The following is a 21,465-nucleotide window of genomic DNA, read 5'->3' on the forward strand; positions in this document are numbered from 1 at the left end:
ACCTGGGCTGAAGTCGGACGCTCAACCGACTGAGCCACCCAGGCGCCCCAGTGCTTCCTTTTTTAAAAACCTCGCGAGTTGAATATTTTGTATTTTTGGCTTTAGACAAAAATAATTAAATCCAGTGTGAATAGCCGCAGCCTGCTTTAGTTTGTGTGTCAAAGGCCCTTTGGGTGGGAAATGGTTTTGTTGCGGGCGGGTCGGCTTCTTGCTGTCACAGTCGCAGTCCTGCTCCGGGGAGCCCGACTCAGGTCCGGAACCAACATACGAGGGTCGCGGACGTCGCCGGACTGGTTTTCCTGCGAAGCCTAGTCGCTGGTTCCTTTCAGGGTTCCCGTCAGCGCGCATGCGCTACCTGCGCTTCGCCGCTCCCGCCTCGGGCTCGGGCTAGGGCTCCGGGATGTCCGCGTTGTGCGACCCTCCCGGGGCCCCAGGGCCTCCCGGGCCTGCCCCGGCCACCCACGGTCCCGCGCCGCTCAGGTAGTCAGAGCCCCTGGCATCTTCCCCCACCGCGCGGCCCTGCGCCGATCCCCAGCCTTCTCGGCAGAAACCCGGATCCTACCTCGAGAACTCGCGTCAGGGTTCTCAGAGATTCCTGGTCGGGTCTTCCCAGAACTCAAGGGGCTGCCGCGCCAAAACTCTGGGCTCCAGTGCCCGCCCTTCTAAGATCTCGGTCGTGCCTCCCCCTAACCCGCAGCGCCCCGTTACCCCAGATCCCGGCCTTGTTCTCACAGGAGTTGGGGATATCAGAACTCTTGGGAACCCAGCTGTCCTGCCCCTTTTAGAGCCGAGAGAACCCAGGGTCCCCTGGCTTCATGGAGTCTCCCTGAGAACCCAGGCCCACAAAATGCTTCCCTCTAGCCTTTCCCTTGTCCTGCAACTAAGATACTCCCCCTTACCTTAGGGTGGTTTATTTGTTTATTTAAGAAATCAAGGCACAGTCGGAGCCCTAGAGGATGCGGTCTTTGGCAGAAAAGGCAGTAAGAGGAAGGGGACTTTGCCTCCTCCCGTAACACTGGTTTCCGAACCTCTACGACTGAAGCCATACGTTTTGGGAGGGGAAGGGGCTGAAAGGCAGACATTATTACCTTGTATGAACTCTAGGGATACCGTGGTTCCAAGGCACACTGAGAATGCTGGGAAGGTGGTGGTTGTTGATGTGGGGTCCAAGTGGTGTGTGCTTAGGATGCTTGCAGAATATGGGAGGAAACGGGTACTAGGAGGCCTTAACGAGGGTGCTTGTGTTTTGGGGGAAGGGCAGTAAAGTTGGAAAGGTGTTTTTAAAGCAGATGTTGTAGCCACACAAGGTATACTTACTCGATTCAACGAATACTTAATGGAGTGCTTTCCATATACCAGGCACCTCAGTAGAAGGGTATTCGGTGTTGAAGAGCACAGAAATGTTTACTGCCCTCTTGGAGCTTATAGTCTGATTACTTAACCTTGGTGTCTTTATCTGTAAAATGGGAACATAATAGTACCTACCTTTTCGGGCTGTTGTCTGGATTGAAATAATACATATAAAGTACTTCAAGAGTACCTGAGATGAGTTATCTAACATAGCCATTATTGTTATTATTGAAAGAAAAATAGGTAGCATTTATTGGGTGATTGATTAGTGGAAACTTGATATGGTGCATCAGTGCTTCACTTACATTATCTTTTGAAGCACAGTTATCCCTGTTTTATGTGGAAAAAACCCGGAATGTAATGTGCCCACCATCTCCCAACACTCTAAGTCTGCTTCTCTTGCTTTCTTTTCAGTGCTCAAGAGCTGTCCCAGGAAATCAAGGCTTTTCTGACTGGTGTGGACCCTATCCTGGGCCACCAACTCTCGGCCCGGGAACATGCTCGCTGTGGCCTTCTCCTGCTCCGCTCTTTGCCACCGGCTCGGGCCGCCGTGCTTGACCACTTGCGAGGCGTCTTTGATGAGAGCGTCCGCGCCCACCTGGCTGCCTTGGACGAAAGCCCTGTGGCTGGGCCCCCTCACCTCCGTCCACCCCCACCCTCCCACGTCCCTGCTGGGGGACCTGGTCTAGAAGATGTGGTGCAGGAAGTGCAGCAGGTGCTGTCTGAGTTTATCCGGGCCAACCCGAAGGCCTGGGCACCTGTGATTAGCGCGTGGTCCATTGACCTCATGGGGCAGCTGAGCAGCACATACTCGGGCCAGCACCAGCGTGTGCCCCATGCCACTGGCTCCCTCAACGAATTGCTGCAGCTGTGGATGGGCTGCCGGGCCACCCGCACATTAATGGACATCTATGTTCAGTGTCTCTCAGCTCTCATTGGTAGTTGCCCAGACGCCTGCGTGGATGCCTTGCTGGATACCTCTGTCCAGCATTCCCCACACTTCGACTGGGTTGTGGCCCACATTGGCTCCTCTTTTCCTGGCACCATCATCTCCCGAGTTCTCTCCTGTGGCCTTAAGGATTTCTGTGTTCACGGTGGGGCTGGAGGTGGAGCTGGTGGCAGTGGTGGAAGCTCTTCTCAAACCCCCTCTATAGACCCCTTTCCTGGATCTCCTGCTATCCCTGGGGAGAAACGGGTGCCCAAGATTGCCTCAGTCGTAGGCATCCTAGGGCACCTGGCCTCCCGCCACGGAGACAGCATCCGACGGGAGCTTCTGCGAATGTTCCATGATAGCCTGGCAGGGGGCACTGGGGGCCGGAGTGGGGACCCCTCCCTTCAGGCCACAGTTCCCTTCCTACTGCAGCTGGCGGTCATGTCACCAGCTTTGCTGGGCACAGTCTCTGGAGAGCTGGTGGACTGCCTTAAGCCCCCAGCCGTGCTGAGCCAGCTGCAGCAGCACCTGCAGGGATTCCCCCGGGAGGAGCTGGACAACATGCTGAACCTGGCCGTGCACCTGGTGAGCCAGGCCTCTGGGGCAGGTGCCTACCGCCTGTTGCAGTTCCTGGTGGACACAGCCATGCCTGCCTCAGTCATTACCACCCAAGGCCTGGCTGTGCCAGACACTGTGCGTGAGGCCTGTGACCGGCTGATCCAGCTGCTGCTTCTGCACTTGCAAAAACTCGTTCATCACCGGGGAGGGTCTCCTGGGGAAGGGGTGCTGGGTCCGCCCCCACCCCCCCGCCCTGTACCCTTTCTAGATGCGCTAAGAAACCACGTTGGAGAGCTGTGTGGAGAGACATTACGATTGGAACGGAAGCGCTTCCTCTGGCAACACCAGCTCCTGGGCCTGCTCTCTGTCTATACTCGGCCTAGCTGTGGACCTGAGGCCTTAGGCCATCTCCTGAGCCGGGCCCGAAGCCCTGAAGAATTGAGTCTGGCCACCCAATTATATGCGGGGCTGGTGGTCAGTCTGTCTGGCCTCCTGCCTCTGGCTTTCCGAAGCTGCCTGGCTCGGGTGCATGCAGGGACTTTGCAGCCTCCCTTCACTGCCCGGTTCCTGCGCAACTTGGCACTGCTAGTCGGGTGGGAACAGCAGGGTGGTGAGGGCCCTGCAGCCCTAGGGGCCCGGTTTGGGGAGTCTGCGTCAGCCCATTTGTCTGACCTGGCTCCTCTCCTGCTACATCCTGAGGAGGAAGTAGCTGAAGCTGCTGCCTCCCTCCTGGCCATTTGTCCCTTTCCTCAAGAAGCCCTGTCCCCCTCTCAACTCCTGGGACTGGTGAGAGCTGGAGTGCATCGCTTCTTTGCCTCTCTGAGGCTGCATGGCCCCCCAGGTGTGGCTTCGGCCTCTCAGCTTCTTACCCGTCTCTCTCAGACCTCTCCAGCTGGGCTCAAGGCTGTCTTGCAGCTGCTAGTCGAGGGAGCCTTACATCGGGGCAACACGGAACTGTTTGGAGGGGAAGTGGATAGGGACAACGAGACTCTTTCAGTTGTCTCCGCTCCTTTGGCTTCTGCCTCCCTGTTGGACACAAACCGGCGGCACACTGCAGCGGTGCCAGGTCCTGGAGGGATTTGGTCAGTTTTCCACGCTGGAGTCATCGGCCGTGGCCTAAAGCCACCCAAGTTTGTGCAGTCGCGAGATCAGCAGGAAGTGATCTATAACACCCAGAGCCTCCTCAGCCTCCTGGTGCACTGCTGCAGTGCCCCCGGGGGGACTGAATGTGGGGGCTGCTGGGGGACTCCCACCCTGAGCCCGGAGGCAGCCAAAGCAGTGGCAGTGACGTTAGTGGAGAGTGTGTGTCCTGATGCAGCTGGTGCTGAGCTAGCCTGGCCCCCTGAGGAGCATGCCCGGGCCACCGTGGAGCGGGATCTCCGCATTGGCCGGCGCTTCCGGGAACAGCCTCTGCTCTTTGAGCTGTTAAAGCTGGTAGCAGCTGCTCCCCCAGCCCTGTGCTACTGCTCCGTGCTCCTGCGGGGGCTACTGGCCGCCCTCTTGGGTCATTGGGAAGCCTCTCGCCACCCTGATACAGCTCACTCCCCTTGGCACCTGGAGGCATCCTGCACCCTGGTAGCAGTCATGGCTGAGGGAAGCCTCCTGCCACCAGCCCTGGGGAATATGCACGAGGTATTTAGCCAACTGGCACCTTTCGAAGTGCGTCTGCTGCTGCTCAGTGTCTGGGGCTTTCTCCGGGAGCATGGGCCATTGCCCCAGAAATTCATCTTCCAGTCAGAGCGTGGTCGCTTCATCCGGGACTTCTCCAGGGAGGGTGGGGGTGAGGGTGGACCCCATCTCGCGGTTCTGCACAGTGTCCTCCACCGCAACATTGACCGCTTGGGGCTTTTCTCTGGCCGTTTCCAGGCACCTTCACCGTCCACTCTCCTTCGGCAGGGGACATAGCCTTTTTCATGATTCGGAAGCCAAGGGACGTTAAGCAGTGAGAGGGGGGGCTAAGGTGCTGCAGAAAGGTGGAGGCTTCTCTTCTAAACCTTGGCCTAAAGAGCGGTGTCACTTTTTTCCTCCCCCGCCTTTTTTTCTAAATAAAATTTACCGAGTTGAGAAAAGCAGAGTCCAGTGCCTCTGTCTGATGCTTAAGAGCTGGCAAAGTCGGACAGCGCCTGGCTCTGAACAACCCCGCCCCCGCCACCAGGCCACGCCCCCGGCCCCGCCTTCCGCGGGCATTTATTGTGTGCGGTCTGCCAATGGGGTAGCCGACCGGCCGTTGTCTGGCCGGGCCAATCAGGAGGCCGGAAGGGGCGGGCGCTAAGATACGTGGCTCAACGCGCGCGGGGGGAGGGGAGGCTCGGGGTCAAGGAGCAAACCCGGCACAAGATGGCGGCGGTAGCGGCAGTGGCGGCGCGTAGGAGGCGGTGAGGAGCCCGGAATCCCGGGGCACGCCCGGGACGCCCCCAGGCCCCCCAAGCCCCATATCTCTCTTTCCTGTATGTCCTCCTAAAACTCTGTCACTCACGGCCTCGTGAGCACCCTTTGTCTCTCTGGAGGCGGCCTCAGGCGCCCCCAGTTTCCTCGCGGTAGATCCGCGCGGCGTTGGGGGCCCTTGCTTCTGGGGCTTCCCGCTCCAGCCCGGCGGCTCAAGAGGGCTGCAGCCGTTTGCTCTTCTTGGCTTTGGCCGCTCGCAGCCGTCCCCCCTCGCTTGGCGGCTCGCGGCGGTTAACGCTGCCGCCTCCTTCCTGCAGTGCGCGGGGCCATCGGGGCGGGGGACGAGACGCGGCCCGGCCTCCGGGAACGCAGCCTGCTGCCCCGCGGGCCCCTCAGCCGGGAAGCACCGCGGCTTGCTGTCCGGCTTGCACTACCTTTCTTGCCCTACCCCCCCAGAGTCCCGGACCCTGCCCTGCCCTTGTCTTCACGTGGACACCAACCCTGGCTTGTTCGGTATTCACGGTCTGTGGGCACGTTAACTTCACGGCCTGCCTGGATGATGGTGCTCAAACACAACATGCAATCGAATGGTTTGGTCTGCGCTCTCGAGTTTATATTACAAAAAAAGCAAAAAACAAAAACGGTTCAAAACAATCACCAGCGCCACAAAGCGTTTACCCGGACCTAACGGATATACCGGGGTGGGAGAGGCATGTACTGTCAACCAGCAGTGAAAAAAAGATTGGACTGTAAACTCAACTCTCTGGAAGCCTGTGATCTGAAACAATAAACGGGTGCATCTTACCCTGTGGCTCATTCCTGACTTTGGCTTGTGACCGCCTCTTGCTCTGGGGCGTTCAAGGCATCCCTGAGTACATAGAGCCTTCCAACAGGTCACATTTGAAAGATCTTTTAGAAATCCTATCCTCATTGGCATTTCTCCAAGCCCATTTTATAGATTGTGCAGATAGTACTCCAGAGGGTATTTAAGTCTGATTACTGCTGCTCTGGGCAGGTAGACCTGGGGTCAGTGGTGTAGTGTGCCTGCCGCAGTCACTCCTCAAGACTTGGGTCCCAAACCTTGCTATTGAATTTTCTGGTAGCATTTCTTCTGCTGGTTTTGCTACTGATTATTCCTGGTTGGCCTATCAAACCACAGTGCCTGGTGTTTTCCTCACTTTTCTGTGTGGCCTGACTTCCTTTGCATATTCTTCTGGAACTGGAGGGCTTACTGTGTTGGGTGATTTCCTTTCTGGTGATTTTCCTTAGTTTAGGTTTCAAGCCAATATTGAGGCTAATGCTGGATACAATGTATATAGTAAGCCCTACCCTTTAGCTACCTTGTTAGCTAGTAGGTTGCAAACTTTTAAGGCTGAGAAGAAAGGAATCATGTGTTGTGTTTTCTCCCCTATTTGGAACACCTGCATCAGTCACTGGAAAGGATGTTTAAAATGCAGATTCCCGAACTCCCGGGATATGCACTTAATAAGTCCTGCAGGTAATTCTTAACAGACAATAAAGTTTGAGAACCTCTGTTTACGGTTTACTCAGAATGGGCGAACATATCTTTCAAACTAACTTGTTCAAATAAGCCTATTAGTCCCTTTTCTGTCATTTGAGAGCACATTGGGGAAGTGACAATTTGTGGTAACCTTGGGGTAATGGTCCTTAATGACGCAGGCACTTTTCATAAGTTGTGTGCTGTATTGTGTATCGTGAAGTATGTGGGCCCCGGAGTCAGGCAGAGCTGAGTTCAGTCTCAATGTCACCCCTTATTAGCTTTTCAGTTTTGGATGGATCATCGAACCTATTATGCCTCAATTTTCCCATCTGGGAAAAACCCCAACCCTACATTCACAAAGACAATAACGAAAAAAATGAAAAAGAGGTAGTGTGTATAAAGAAGTGGTTTTGAATGGTGGTTGCCCATTAGAGTTGTTTTGGGAAATTTAAAAAAACTGACGCCCGGCTTCGTGCCACTTCGGTCAGAATCGCTGGAAGCGAGACCCAGGTGTTGGCACTTTTAAAAACTGCAGGGAAAATTGAAAACTAGGGATATAGGCAGTTAGCCAGGCCCCTGGAGGAACATTAGGGCTCCGTACACGTAGCTGTTATTTTTTGTTTTTCAGGCTTAGGTAGTGGTAGTGGTGACTTATTTTGAAGATACAGGAGTAGACATCAGAGGACCAGTATGCCTAGGGTGCTGGGGATGTTAGGACTCTATCGTGATAGCAGGCTAGCTGAGGGTACATCCTTAACATTTTCACCCTAGCTCCCCCTGAGGCCTTGCCCGTGGGAAGGCCTGGCTCGCTTTGTTTCTCTTTTCCTCACACGGTACCACCACTTCCCCCGGGACTGGCTGTTACTGCTCCTTTCCTCTGAGAGGCTGATGTAACCAGAGTCAACACCAGGGCCTGTGAAGGCCAAAGATCCTTTGTCCACTTCCTGTGCCTTTTGAAGGGAAGGTGTGAGCGAGCCAGCTCGTCACGCCTGACGCTTCACCCCATGTCCACTCTGCCTTCTTTTCTATTTAACCAGACTCTGTCTTTCTCCCCTTTTAGGGTTGTGGTGGGAAGGGGCCTTTACCTCAGGAGGTGGAGCCCTTTCTGACCTCTGTGCTGATCGTTGCCTCTTTGTCTTCTTTCTCCTCAGGTCTTGGACAGGTTTGGTACTCGCTTGTTTAGGTGTCTGTCTGGGAGTTACCCTTGCTGTGGATAGAAGCAACTTTAAGACCTGTGAAGAGAGCTCCTTCTGCAAGTATGATATTTCTTGGAGAGTGGGATGGAAACTGGGGTAACGTGGGAGGTGCTGTGGCAGATTGGGTAGCCTGGGGACACTTGAGGTGGTAGAGGGACCTAGGAACATCGGGGAACCCTGCCACCTTCCCATTTCGCTTGGCAGGAGGCAACGGAGCATACGGCCAGGCCTCTCTCCGTACCGAGCCTTGCTGGATTCTCTGCAACTTGGTCCTGATGCCCTCACAGTCCATCTGATCAACGAGGTCACCAAGGTCAGGGGAGAAAAGGAGGAGTCTGGTGGGGGTGGAGAAATGGCTAAGGGGTGAACCTGTAGCCAGCCAACATCCTTTCCCAACTGTCTGGGGATTTTAGGAGGAATAAGGAGGAGACCCCTCAGGAGGGAGTGAGTTCAGAGGGCATTCTGTGGTGTAGCCCTCTCCCTTCGCCACATCCAGACCTCTGCCCCCACAGGTGTTGCTGGTGCTGGAGCTCCAAGGGCTTCAAAAGAACATGACTCGGATCAGGATTGATGAACTGGAGCCCCGGCGGCCCCGATACCGGGTGTCAGATGTGTTGGTGGCTGATCCCCCTACAGCTCGGTAAATTTTTCCTGAGAAACCTATCCATTTCCGCAGCCTCTTTCTCCTTCTTGATGCACCTTTATTTGACTGACTTTCTTTTCTGCTTTTGGGTAACAGCTCACTAGCATCTTGCCACTCTCCTCAACCTTGCTCCATTTCTCCCTCTGCTTTATGTATTTTCTCTTTCGCTTTCTGTCTTCTTTCATTCTGCAAACAGCTATTGCCTCCGTTTCTGTGCCAGGCCCGGGCTAGGTGCTGACGAGGGGAGAGGAAATAAACAAGGCCCCAGGTCTTGCCCTCCAGCATTATGTCTGTGTGGTTGGTTCCTCCCTTACCTCTCCTTCCGATCACTTTTCTTTTTTTCTTTCTTTCTCCTCAAATACTCGGGATAGGATTACTCAAATTCTTGAGTCATGCCACGCTGTCATTATGAGTATTCCGTGTATGGCTCTCTCTTTTTTTTTAAGTTTGCTTATTTATTTTTTTCAGTAATCTCTGTGCCCAATGTGGGGCTCAAAACCATGACCCCAAGATCAAGAGTCCCACGCTTTTCTGACGGAGCCAGCCAGGCACCCCGTGCATGGCTTTCTATTAAGTACTTAATTTACAATTCGATATGATGAACCCTCCACGTTGTATACCCTTTACCCAACCCAACCATATACTTCTCCCTGTCCTGTGCCCCTGATCACCCCCACAGGTGATTGTTATTCTCAAGTTTATCATTCCCTTGTTTTTTTGTTCTTACAGTTGTATCGTGTATGTGTAAGAACATATGTACACAAACATATTTGTATTTACGTGCCTAAGCCATAAATTATGTAGTTGTGTTTGGTTTTGAGTGTTACAGGGCAAGTAACTTAGTGAATGTGGGCTTCTAGAATTTCCTTTTTTTTATTTTTTTATTTTTTAACATCTATTTATTTATTTTGGGGGAGAGAGGGAGCAAGCGCACATGTGCAGGAGAAGGGGCAGAAAGAAAGGGAGAGAGAGAATCCCAAGCAGGCTCCGTGCTGCCAGTACGGAGCCTGGCTTGGGGCTTGATCTTACAAACTGTGAGATCACGACCTGAGCCAAAATCAAGAGTCGGGTGCTCAACTGACTGATCCACCCAGCTGCCCCTGGAATTTCCATTTTTTGCATAACTTTATATAGCTCTGTTGCATGTAGCTTTAGAAATTCACGTTTACTGCTGTAGACTATTAACGTATGAATATATCCCCCCCATTGATCCCTTTCTACATTCAGGGGCACTTGGGTGGGTTCCCAGTATTTCTGCTATTTAGAGTGTTGGCGTGAGCACTCTTGTCCATGTCTCCTGTGTCCGTGTGCACGAGTTTCTCTTTGGGGCAGAGCTAGGAAAGGAGCCACAGAGTTGTAGAATATGGAAACACTGTTTTCCAAGGTAGAGCCGGAGCAACTGACAATTTACACTTCCACGAGCAGTATAGAAAAGGCCTCTTTGACCCACATCTTCTGCAACCCTTAATACTATTGGACTGAATTTTGGTTGATAGAATGGCTGTAGAATGATGCTGTGTGGTTTTCTTGGCTTCGTTGTCTTTCCCAGTTTTTTAGTGAGACTGAGCACCTCTGCACATGTCTGTCTGTTCTGGTTTATAATTCTGTGAAACGCTAGTTCATAGTTCTGCTCATTCTCCTGTTGTTCATCCTCACTGATTTGTAGAAATTCATTAGTTTGGTTTTTTTTTCTTTTTTTTTTTTAAAGTAATCTCTGCACCCAAGGTGGGCTCAAACTCATAACCCCAAGATCAAGAGTCGCATCCTCCACCGACTGAGCCAGCTGGGTGCCCCAGAAATTCATTAGTCGTTTTTTTTTTTCTTTTTATGCTTATTTATTTATTTTGAGAGAGAGAGAGAGAGTGTGTGTGTGTGCGCACGGAAGTGGGGAAGGAGAACAGAGAGAGGGAGAGGGACAATCTTAAGCAGGCTCTACGATGTCAGCATAGAGCTTGATGCGGGGCTCGATCCCATGAGCCATGAGATCATCCCCTGAGCCGAAATCAAGAATTGGATGCTTAACTGACTAAGTCACCCAGGCGCCCCATTCATTAGTCTTGATCCTTTCTCACTTACCTGTATTGTAGCTCTATCCTTTTCCAGTTTGTAGCTTATCTTTTTACTCTCCTAAAGGTGTCTTGAAAAAAATTTTTTATTTTAGAATAGTTTTAGATCTGTAGTGCAAGGATCTTACGAGAGTTCTTGTATACCCTGCACTCCTCTTCCCCTGTTGTTAGTATTAATGCAGTACATTTGTCATCCCTGATGGCTTGATATCATTGTTACTAACTAAAGTCCATGTTTTATTCAGGTTTCCCTAGTTTTTATCTAATAAAAGTTTATCTAATAGTTTTTATCCTTTTTCCAGGATCCCCCCTGGGATAACGTATTTAGTTGTCAAGTCTCCTTAGGCTTCTCTAGACTGGGACAGTTTTTCAAACTTTTCTTGGTTTGATGACATCTGAATGAGAAAATTTGGATTTGATAAGCAGGAATTCTGGATTTGAAATGTTGTCATGAATATCAATCTTTACTTTCTGGTGTTAGCACTTTCTAAGTTGTGTTTTCTGTGTTTTAATGTTTATTTTTGAGAGAGAGCGTGTGCAAGCAGGGGAGGGGCAGAGAGAGAGGGGGACAGAGGATCTGAAGTGGGCTCTGTGAGATCATGACCTGAGCCGAAGTCGGACGCATAACTGATTGAGCCACCCAGGTGCCCTCTAAGTTGTGTTTATTTTTTATTTGTTTATTTTTTTGAGCGAGAGAGGGCTCGAGTGAGGGGCAGAGAGAGAAGGAGGGAGAGGGAAGTGGGGCTCACCCAAAGCGGGGCTTGAGCTTGCCCAATGCAGGGCTCGACCTCACCTGAAGCGGGGCTCAAGCTCACCTAGTGAGGTGCTCACGCTCATGAACTGTGAGATCATGACCTGAGCCAAGGTTAGATGCTTAACCAACTGAGCCACCCAGGTGCCCCTAAGGTATGTTTAAATAATTCTCTATTTCAAAGTCAGAAAAAAAAATTTTTTTTTCAAGTTTACATCTTCTAAAAATCTTACCTCAGGGGTGCCTGGCGAGCTCAGTCAGTAGAGCATGTGACTCTTGATCTCAGAGTCATGAGATCAAGCCCCACGTTGGGTGTAGGGATTACTTTAAAAAAAAAGTTAAAGAATCATAACCTGTCTGGAGTTGATATTAGTATCTAGTATGAGGTAGGAATATAGATAGTACCATTTTCTTTCTATTCCCGAAATGTTTTTCCTCCTTCACTATCGGATAGTCCTTTCCTCACCGAACTGCCATGCTACCTCTGTTACATTTGGAACTTCTACGTATGCTTGGGTCCGTTGCCCAGCGCTTACTTGATTCCTTTGATTTGTCCATCCTTGGCACTGTCCCCACACGCCTATAGCCCTTCGCAGGTCCCCTCTCTCCTGAAGTGTCGTGACTACTTTTGATCCTTTGCACTTCCTTGTATCCCTTCTGATCTCTTCCCAGGCTTTCTGTCTCTGGCCGTGACGACAACAGCGTGGAGCTCACTGTGGCTGAGGGACCCTATAAAATCATCTTGACGGCGCGGCCGTTCCGCCTTGACCTGCTAGAGGACCGCAGCCTTCTGCTCAGTGTCAATGCCCGAGGACTCTTGGATTTTGAGCACCAGAGGGCCCCCAGGGTCCCGTGAGTACGGGGCCTGGGACTGGAAGGGACCTGGTGTAAAAGAGCCTAGGGGTGTGGTGGGTTTGACACTGGTTCCCTGGGAGGGGACAGGGTGGCAGGACCACCAGGTAGGGGGCGGGGGCTGGGAGAAGCTGACTCTCAGGGAGGGTAGGAAGCAGACCCGGGTCAGTTTTCTCCGTTTCCTGTACAGACCAGGAGGCAAGTCAGTTTTGTCCCTGAGCTGTACCCTGGGCACCTCCTCTGGGAGGCCTGCCTGGGTCTGCCTTTTCCTCCTTCCCCTCTCACACCATCACATTTCCCAGATTTATTTTCTTCCTTTTTTTTGTTTTTTTTGTTTTTGTTTTTTTTGTTTTGTTTTGTTTTGTTTTGTTTTGTTTTGTTTCTTTTCCCCCCACCCCCCCATCTCTGGAAGTTTGTCGACTGAAACTCACTTTTATGTTTCTGTTTTTGTGTTGGTTTTGTGCCTCCTTTCCCCCTTCCCTACCCATCTCCTCCTGCCCCAGTTTCTCGGATAAAGTTAGTGTCACGCTCGGTAGCATTTGGGATAAGATCAAGAACCTTTTCTCTAGGTAAATCCATGGCCACTGGTACTGTATCTGTTCCTCTGCCCTTACCTGCCCTTTACTCTGGCCCCCAAGGGAAGGTGCCCCAGACCTTCCCATGCCCCACCCTGCCCTCACCCTTCTTTCCCCAGGTATGTGGGTATCTGGTCACTCTTCCCTGTTCCCTTGGCTGGGAGCCCCCTGGGAGAAGGAAGATGAAATGCTGGAAGTCCTTGAGGAATGTAGGCAGCTTCTTGCTTTGCCAAGGGGTGGAGAGATACTGCCTGTTGCTGGGGTTTCTAGCTCTCAGCTGGGGCGCACTGAGGCTCTAGGTAGAGCTGCTTGCCAGCTGCCCTTGAAAGCATTCTTTGGCAGAACCTCTTGTTTGAGTCCCTGCATATATCCGTAGAGGCTTGACCATGGTATGACCCACTTGCCTTTGTAAAACCCTGGTGTCAGGCCAAGAGGCCCGGTGACAGTAGTTGGGGCCAGAGTCTCGGAGGCAGCATAGCCAGCACTGGCATTCCCAATGCAGGCACTGGAGCCATCCTGCCTGTCTCTTCTGGAAGCGGGCAGAGGCTGGGGATTTGGTCCTGTGTGTGGAAGGCCCCTCCTGGTGGCATTTACTCATCTCCCTTCCTCATTTCTCTCCCCGTCCTTGGCACATTTATCTGCTCGCTGGGGTCCCTCACCAAGCTTTAACATTCAGTCCCTTCCTCCAATGCCTTCGTTCCTTTGGACCCTTGGCTCTCTATTCCCTTACCCCTCCTTCCACTAGCCCCTCGTCCCTGCCCCCTCTGGATTGGAGCAGACAGCTCTCCTACCTTCCAGGCAAGGATCAAAAGACCCAGCTGAGGGTGGTGGGGACCAGCCCGAGGAAACGCCTGGGGACGGTGACAAGGCAAGTCGGTGGGCCAGGTGGTTGGGGCACAGGGCTGGCCGGGAGGCTGGAGGGGAAAGGCCCACAGGAAATTTGAGCTCAGTCTCCTCATCGGAGACGGAATTTAGAAAAGGGTGGGGGAAGAGAGAGCTATGTGTGATTGGAGGTGGTCTGCTTTCCTCCTCACAGCCAGAGGAGACCCAGGGGAAGGCAGAGAAAGATGAGCCAGGAGCCTGGGAGGAGACATTCAAAACCCACTCTGACAGCAAGCCATATGGTGAGGGACCGCAAGAGCCTTGGACAGGGATGCAGGGACTCCTTGTCAAACGGGAGCTCTGGAGCCCAGTTTTTGCTTTCCTTCCAGGCCCCACGTCTGTGGGTTTGGACTTCTCTCTGCCAGGCATGGAGCATGTGTATGGGATCCCTGAGCATGCTGAAAACCTGCGGCTGAAGGTCACTGAGTGAGTCCCATGGTGACACCAGGACATGGAGGGGAGGGGAGAGAGAGGTCGGGAGTTGAGGCTGTGGGGTGGTGTCCATGCAGTTTGGATACTCCAGACAAGCATGAACCACTTCCTGAGGCCAGATCTCCTTGGTGATCAGAAAATTCTTCAAGTAAGGGTAGAGGAGCGAGTTCTTATTACTCACCTATATCTGTGGGGTGGAGGTTGTGGGTGCCACAGCCTAAGGCCAGTCTGTCTGTCTGCCTTCAGGGGTGGGGAGCCGTATCGCCTCTACAATTTGGATGTATTCCAGTATGAGCTCTACAACCCCATGGCCTTGTATGGGTCTGTGCCTGTGCTCCTGGCACACAGCCCTCACCGAGACTTGGGCATCTTCTGGCTCAATGCCGCAGAGACCTGGGTTGACATATCTTCTAACACTGCAGGGAAGGTGAGCGTGCAGGCGGGGAGCAATGAGTGCATCATCAGGCCTGAGACAAAGGAATGTGCTAGGGCATTTGCTTTAAAGAGGCTGGCGGGAGGCCCACAGGGGTACCTGTTTGGGGACTGCATCGGAGAAGAGGCCCTTGGCCTTGGGAGCAGCATGTGAATTCCCCAGTAATTTCCAGAAAACACATACTAATGGGGAAGGTATTGCCTTTTCTGCACTTATTGTTGGTACATTTCTTACTGACTCCACATCACGTACTAGATACTTTTCTAGGTGCTGGGAATGTATTGCTCATTGAGGTAGGAAAGATCCTCGCTGTCAGGGTGGAAGACAGACGTTAGACATGTAACAAGGCAGGGGAGTTCAGTGGTGGTAAGTGCTGGGAAAGAAATGCAGTGGTCACGTGCTGGGGATGGGGACAGAGCTGCTTTTATGGTGTGGTTCGGGAAAGCCTTACTGAGGAGGTGACCCTTCACCTCCTCAGCCCAGAGTGACTTGTTAGGAGCCAGCTGTGTGAGGATTCTGAGAACACTGGCTTTGTCGCCGGGTCAGGGAAGAAGAGGGTAGGTGTTAGACCTGTGTCTGTGGTTCCCTCTGTAGACCCTGTTTGGGAAGATGCTAGACTACCTGCAGGGCTCTGGGGAGACCCCGCAGACAGATGTCCGCTGGATGTCAGAGAGTGGCATCATTGATGTCTTCCTGCTGCTTGGGCCTTCCGTGTCTGATGTGTTCCGGCAGTATGCCAGCCTCACAGGTACGCGCGTCCCCTCTCTGCCAGCCAGCAGCCTCCTTTGCTGGCCCTTGTCTTCTTGAAAGGGATGACTGCATTTTCAAAAATCCTGTGCCTCAGCCTACTTCCTGGCTCCACACCCTTCGCTTTCTGTCTAGTTGACAAACTTCCCTCGATTTCTGGGTGTTCCCATTGGCCCCGGGTTGGGCCTGACCCCACTGTGACCCCCGTGCCTGCAGGGACCCAGGCATTGCCCCCGCTCTTCTCCCTCGGCTACCACCAGAGCCGCTGGAACTATCGGGATGAGGCCGATGTGCTGGAAGTCGATCAGGGCTTCGATGATCACAACCTGCCCTGTGATGTCATTTGGCTGGACATAGAGCATGCTGATGGCAAGCGGTACTTCACCTGGGATCCCAGCCGTTTCCCCCAGCCCCTTACCATGCTCGAACACTTGGCCTCCAAGAGGCGGAAGGTGAGAGGACTGTGGCCATGCTTAGTCTTCTCAGGCACAGCAGCCCTGGAGAGCTCTGAGCGCCCATGTTCCTTGCCCGCAGCTGGTGACCATCGTGGACCCCCACATCAAGGTGGACTCCGGCTACCGCGTACACGAGGAGTTGCAGAACCGGGGTCTGTATGTCAAAACCCGGGATGGCTCTGACTACGAGGGCTGGTGCTGGCCAGGTAGGTGGGCCTAGAGTTGAGGGAGAGGCTGTCGCGAAACCAGGAGTTAGGATGGTAGCCCTTTGGCCCCTTGGAGGTTGACAGCCACCCTTAACTTGTCCTAGGCGCAGCTGGGTACCCTGACTTTACCAATCCCACGATGAGGGCCTGGTGGGCTAACATGTTCAGCTTTGACAATTATGAGGTACGCCAGCCCCTCCCCTCCCTGCGTCTGTCCTTCCCACCCTGCCTCCGTGAGTCTTGTCATTCTCCGCTGGCCAGCCCTGCTGTGGTTGGCTGCCTGTATCTATCCCGAGGCTTAATCCTGGGAGGACCTGAGAAGGGCTTCTTTTTGCATTCCTAGGAGTTCTTTCATAGTTTGTCATCTTTCTCTCCTTTGTCTTTCTGATCCTATTTCTGCCTTGTGTACTTAGGGCTCAGCTCCCAACCTCTATGTCTGGAATGATATGAACGAACCATCTGTGTTCAATGGTCCTGAGGTTACCATGCTCAAGGATGCGCAACATTATGGGGGCTGGGAGCACCGAGACGTGCATAACATCTATGGCTTCTATGTGGTAAGAGGCTGAGTGAGGAGGGCCTGAGGGTCGGGGAACTCGCACCAGATGACGGCAGGCTTTTTGCTCCTCACCACCCGTCCTCTTCTGTCTCCACCCAGCACATGGCGACTGCGGAGGGGCTTGTGCTGCGCTCTGGGGGCCTAGAGCGCCCCTTTGTCCTGAGCAGGGCTTTCTTCGCCGGCTCCCAGCGTTTCGGTAAGACTTGGAGAACAGAGCTGTGGCAGAGGGTGTGAAGGCCAGATTGGAAGAGTGACGCGCCAAGGCCTGCTTTTCCGAGCAGTCCGTCCACACAGCTGTCCTCTGAGAACAGCGCACCGCATCCCCCACCCCGCTGTCCCTGGTACTCAAAGGGAACCAGGGATCGGGGGTCCTGTCCCCTTTCAAGTGCTTTTGTGCATTTTGCCGTGCCTTCGTCAACAGGACCCTGGGGGCCCTAGAGCGGACGTGGCAGGTCGGAGGAGTCAGCTGTATGAAAAGCGGAGCCCTTCACTGTCTGCAAACTCCATCTCCCTGTCTTCCTTAGGAGCTGTGTGGACAGGGGACAACACTGCTGAATGGGACCATTTGAAGATCTCTATCCCTATGTGTCTCAGCTTGGGGCTGGTGGGACTTTCCTTCTGCGGAGGTGAGAGGGGGAGGAATTGGGGGTCTTGGTCTGGTGGGAGAGGAGCAAGTAGAGGGCGCGGGACCCAGGCGTGAACAGAGCAAGCTGAGGGTCCAGGGTGGGGCCTGGGGGAGCTCCTTAGGCAGCAGCCCTCCTTCACCCACTTTTCCAACCTGCTTCCTCCCTCCCCTTTCTTAGCGGATGTGGGCGGTTTCTTCAAAAATCCAGAGCCAGAGCTCCTTGTGCGCTGGTACCAGATGGGTGCCTACCAGCCATTCTTCCGGGCACACGCACACTTGGACACTGGGCGGCGAGAGCCCTGGCTCTTACCTACTCAGTACCATGACATAATCCGAGATGCCTTGGGCCAGCGGTATTCCTTGCTGCCCTTCTGGTACACTCTCTTCTATCAGGCTCATCGTGAAGGCATTCCTGTCATGAGGTAAGGCATTCAGCTGGGTGTGTGTAGAGTGGGTCGAGGTGGCTGAGGGACAGTGGGGACTGGGTTCCATCTCTGGACCTCTCTTGTCACCCACCAGGGCCTTATAAAAGAGGGAGACTCTGGTTTCAAGGTCAAGAGTAAGAAAAGAATAAAGGGGATGAGTAGCAGTAAACATTACTGCCAGGCGTTGTTCATCGCTATCCCCAGAGGCTGAACCAAGGCAGACGAGTCCTTCTGTCCTTGGGAGCAAGACAGACGGACGTATGCAAATATACAAATAAGAAAATTGCCAACAGTGCTCTTTGAAAAAATAGAACAGGGATATGGAATTAATTTCTACAAATGGCCTTCTTAAGAAGAAGGGCATGTGAGAGGTGGCCTGACTAATGAAGAAGATGGCCTGTGACCTCAAGGAAGAGTGTTCCCACAGAGGAGGCTGCAAGTGCAGAAATTGTACAGTGGCAATGAGTTTGTTGTGTTCCAGGAATAGAAAGCCTTGTGTGTCTCAGGGTAAGGAACCAGAGGGAGAGGTAGAAGATGAGGTGGGAGAGGAAAATTTCACCTGACCCAGGACGACAAAATGGCCACTGGAGAGTTGCGGGGAGAATGTTTCAAGATGGGACAGGGGAGGAGGAGGCAAGGAGATGGGTTAGCAAGTTCAATGACTAGCCCCAGGGTAGGGTGCATAGCCGAGGCCTTTAGGTCAGTTGGGCTGTCTGGTTGCAAGCTCCTGGGCCGTGCTGTTCTTTCCTCCAGTTCCTGGGGCAGCATCTTTGACATCTGCCAAGACAGCAGGTGTCTTCCTTTCTTGTCTTGCTTCCTCCCTAGGCCCCTGTGGGTGCATTATCCTCAGGATGTGACCACTTTCAGTATAGATGATCAGTTCCTGCTTGGTAAGAAACGGGGAGGGCAGATGATGGTGGGTTGGGATGGGGCTGAGCAGTGAGCACCTGTGGTGGTTTGGGGGGGTGGGGGTGGCTGTAGACGCCCAGGGAGGGAGGAGTGAGTGAGGCTGGGCAGGCGTTCTGGTGCTCCCTGTCTGGGAACCGACCCCCTCAGTTCACAGTTGATTCTGGTGTGTCTTAGGGGATGCGTTACTGGTTCACCCCGTATCAGACTCCGGGGCTCATGGCGTGCAGGTCTATCTGCCTGGCCAAGGGGAGGTGAGTTAAGGAAGAAAGGGTGCGGTGGGGAAAGGTGGTAGAGGCCAAAGAGGGTAAATGGGATGGGGGCCCTGTGTGGTGAGTGACCAAGTATCTCTCCTGCCACCCACAGGTGTGGTATGACACTCAGAGCTACCAGAAGCACTATGGTCCCCAGACCCTGTACCTGCCTGTCACTCTAAGCAGTGTGAGTATGCCCAGCCCAACTGCCAGCTCCATCTGTCTGTAAGTTTCCAGAAGGAGAGAGTGTGTGCTTCAGGGTCCAGGACTTAAGTGGGCACAGATGGGGAAGAGCAAGAGACACTGCAGGGCCCAAGATTGGACAGTGGGGCAACTTTATCCCAGCGCTGCTCTCGCCCTAGATCCCCGTGTTCCAGCGTGGAGGGACCATTATCCCCCGATGGATGCGGGTGCGGCGCTCTTCCGACTGCATGAAGGATGACCCCATCACTCTTTTCGTTGCTCTCAGTCCCCAGGTGAGCACATGGACAGGGAGCCCCCTCAGCCCTCTGCTCCCTTACTGGGCTTCAGTCCCCCGCCGAGTGCCCCTCACTCCCTCTTGGGCCCAGGCTCTCATCCATCCTACCTCCTGCCCAGGGTACCGCCCAAGGAGAGCTGTTTCTAGATGATGGGCACACGTTCAACTATCAAACTCGCCATGAGTTCCTGCTACGTCGGTTCTCATTCTCTGGCAACACCCTGGTCTCCAGGTAACGAAGTGCCCATTCTTCCTTGGTAGCCTCGGGGGTGCTCACCGCACATTGTGCTCTTCTCTTGTGTTATGACCTTGCGTATGACCTTGTTTAAGGTCTCGTCCTTCCTTCTGCTCTGACATCTTTCTCCCTGATGGGCATTTGCTTTTGCTCCCTCTAGCTCAGCAGACCCCAGAGGCCACTTTGAGACACCCATCTGGATTGAGCGGGTGGTGATAATAGGAGCCGGAAAGCCAGCAGCCGTGGTACTCCAGACAAAAGGTGAAGAGCAAGGCTGGCCCCTGGGGTGGGGACAGAGGGGATGTAGGGGCGGGGCCGGGGACACCTTGCCCATAGGAAAGTAGTTGCTGTGCCATAACCTGTTGCTGTAGGTGTGGAACTTTCTTTTTTTTCCACCAGGATCTCCCGAAAGCCGCCTGTCCTTCCAGCATGACCCTGAGACCTCTGTGTTGATCCTGCGCAAGCCTGGCATCAGCGTGGCATCTGACTGGAGTATTCACCTGCGATAACCCAAGGGATGCCGGGGGGTGGGAGGGGTGCGGCGGTGATAAGAGTTCCTCTTCCTTCTGCCTCGGAGTGTGACCCTCCCCACACTTCACCTTTCTTATCTGAAGACCCAGATTCTGCCAACATCTGGGCAGGAGGAGAAGCTGTCCCTGGGCTCTAACTTCCTCTTGTGATCTCCCGACGTCTCCCACCCCACTGACACCGTCTCCCTCCACTCCCCCAGCACTCTGTTGCTCTAACTGGAGCACATTCACCTGTGAAGACCTGGGGACCACGAGGCCCTTGCTTTCTCTTTTCTTCCTTTCTTTTGGGGGCCCTGAATCCCCTCCAGACCCTCTTCATTCATACCTCTTGTGTGTTGATGCCGTTTCTTGGAAGAAGATGAGGGCAGTGAGCTTTAGGGCTCCTTTTCTCCTTCCTCTCCTCTCCCCACCAAACTGCTCTCCCTCCTTTTATTTCTTCCTCCTGATTCTTCTCTGTCAGCGCTCCCCTTTTTATGCCCCACTGATACACTGGGACCACCCCTTACCTGATAAGGGATGAATGGATCAAAGGAGTGAGGTTGCTGGAGAACATCCTCTTCCCTGTCACCCCAACCTTTCCTCTCCCTGATTGCTTCTAGAGCTGCTGCAGTTCTGACAGGGGCAGTTCTGTCTCCCCTGTCCCTTAGGGGAAAGAAGTGTCCACTCTCCTTTAAGAGGGGATGGGCATTAAACTTCTTTGGCCCCCTTTTTGTCCCCTTGAGGGGCATTCAAGATGGAGAAATCAGTTGTGGTTTCATTGAATCACGGTCACCTGTATTTATTGTTCCGAGAAGGCTGAGGGTGGGGGGAGATGATCATGTGTGCCCAGGGTTGGCCCGAAGCGCTGGGCGGGGGGTGGGACAGGACTAACTGGGGACAAGGGGGAATATTTGTGGCAATTTTTTTTACTTCCTCTTGGCCCCCAGCTGTGACAGGTTTTGATAAAAGGAGAAACAATAAAGAGATAAACCATAAATAACTGTTGGTGTCTGGATTCTAGTTCTGGCCTGAGCCACAGACCCTTAGAAGAAGCCCGAGGGGCTGAGATTTTCATCTAGCTTCAGCATAAGCCTCATCGGTTCAGCCAAATGAGCAAGTGCAAGTGGTCTTCAACTTGCCAGAGGCCAGTATTTTCACAGAGGAGTCCGGCAAGGTCATCAGATTTTAGTGGGCCTAGTTAATAGTGGTGACCAGAGGGGCGCCTGGGTGGCTTCTTCGGTTAAGCATCTGACTTCCTCTCAGGTCGTGATCTTGCGGTTCATGGGTTTGAGCCCCGTGTCAGGCTCTTGTGCTGACAGCTCAGACTGGAGCCCGCTTCAGAGTCTGTCTCCCTCTCTCTGCCCCTCCCCCACTCGCACTCTTTCACTCAAAATAAACATTAAAAATATTTTTTTAATGGCGTCTGGGTGGCTCGGTTGAGGGTCCGACTTGATTTTGGCTCAGGTCATTATCTGGTTTGTGAATTCGAGCCCCGCGTCGGGCTCAGCTCT

General features: G+C 53.3%; 2 protein-coding genes across 4 annotated transcripts; both read left to right on the forward strand.

Annotated features, from left to right (window-relative positions):
- The first annotated feature begins 333 nt into the window (after positions 1–333).
- Positions 334–4,913, forward strand: INTS5 (integrator complex subunit 5). Its single transcript, XM_053899603.1, has 2 exons — positions 334–480; positions 1,765–4,913. Exons 1-2 carry the CDS (start codon positions 401–403, stop codon positions 4,742–4,744), a joined length of 3,060 nt encoding a protein of 1,019 aa, XP_053755578.1. The 5' UTR covers positions 334–400; the 3' UTR covers positions 4,745–4,913.
- A 185-nt stretch (positions 4,914–5,098) lies between these two features.
- On the forward strand, positions 5,099–20,954 carry GANAB (glucosidase II alpha subunit). 3 transcript variants are annotated; one of them, XM_053899604.1, is made up of 25 exons: positions 5,099–5,214; positions 7,877–7,981; positions 8,126–8,234; positions 8,434–8,561; positions 12,054–12,233; positions 12,737–12,802; positions 13,607–13,680; positions 13,849–13,932; positions 14,020–14,116; positions 14,369–14,549; positions 15,150–15,303; positions 15,519–15,754; positions 15,837–15,963; positions 16,068–16,147; positions 16,377–16,520; positions 16,622–16,718; positions 17,047–17,148; positions 17,326–17,569; positions 18,398–18,462; positions 18,656–18,732; positions 18,845–18,919; positions 19,095–19,208; positions 19,330–19,442; positions 19,606–19,706; positions 19,845–20,954. In XM_053899604.1, exons 1-25 carry the CDS (start codon positions 5,177–5,179, stop codon positions 19,952–19,954), a joined length of 2,901 nt encoding a protein of 966 aa, XP_053755579.1. In that variant the 5' UTR covers positions 5,099–5,176; the 3' UTR covers positions 19,955–20,954. The 3 variants fall into 3 exon arrangements, with proteins under 3 accessions (XP_053755579.1, XP_053755580.1, XP_053755581.1); XM_053899605.1 differs by lacking the exon at positions 12,737–12,802; XM_053899606.1 differs by lacking the exons at positions 5,099–5,214; positions 8,126–8,234 and having other exon boundaries at positions 7,876–7,981.
- Positions 20,955–21,465: the final 511 nt, after the last annotated feature.

Source organism: Panthera pardus, unplaced genomic scaffold, assembly GCF_024362965.1.
Source record: "Panthera pardus isolate Hobbes unplaced genomic scaffold, ASM2436296v1 HiC_scaffold_12, whole genome shotgun sequence".
Lineage (NCBI taxonomy): Eukaryota > Metazoa > Chordata > Mammalia > Carnivora > Felidae > Panthera > Panthera pardus.

Coding starts and splice junctions, on each gene's coding strand:
- INTS5 (XM_053899603.1), top strand. CDS start 401: ATGTCCGCGTTGTGCGACCCTCCCGGGGCCCCAGGGCCTCCCGGGCCT. Junction 481..1,764: donor CACGGTCCCGCGCCGCTCAG/GTAGTCAGAGCC, acceptor CTTTCTTTTCAG/TGCTCAAGAGCTGTCCCAGG.
- GANAB (XM_053899604.1), top strand. CDS start 5,177: ATGGCGGCGGTAGCGGCAGTGGCGGCGCGTAGGAGGCG. Junction 5,215..7,876: donor GTGGCGGCGCGTAGGAGGCG/GTGAGGAGCCCG, acceptor CTTTCTCCTCAG/GTCTTGGACAGGTTTGGTAC. Junction 16,148..16,376: donor TCAGCTTTGACAATTATGAG/GTACGCCAGCCC, acceptor TTGTGTACTTAG/GGCTCAGCTCCCAACCTCTA.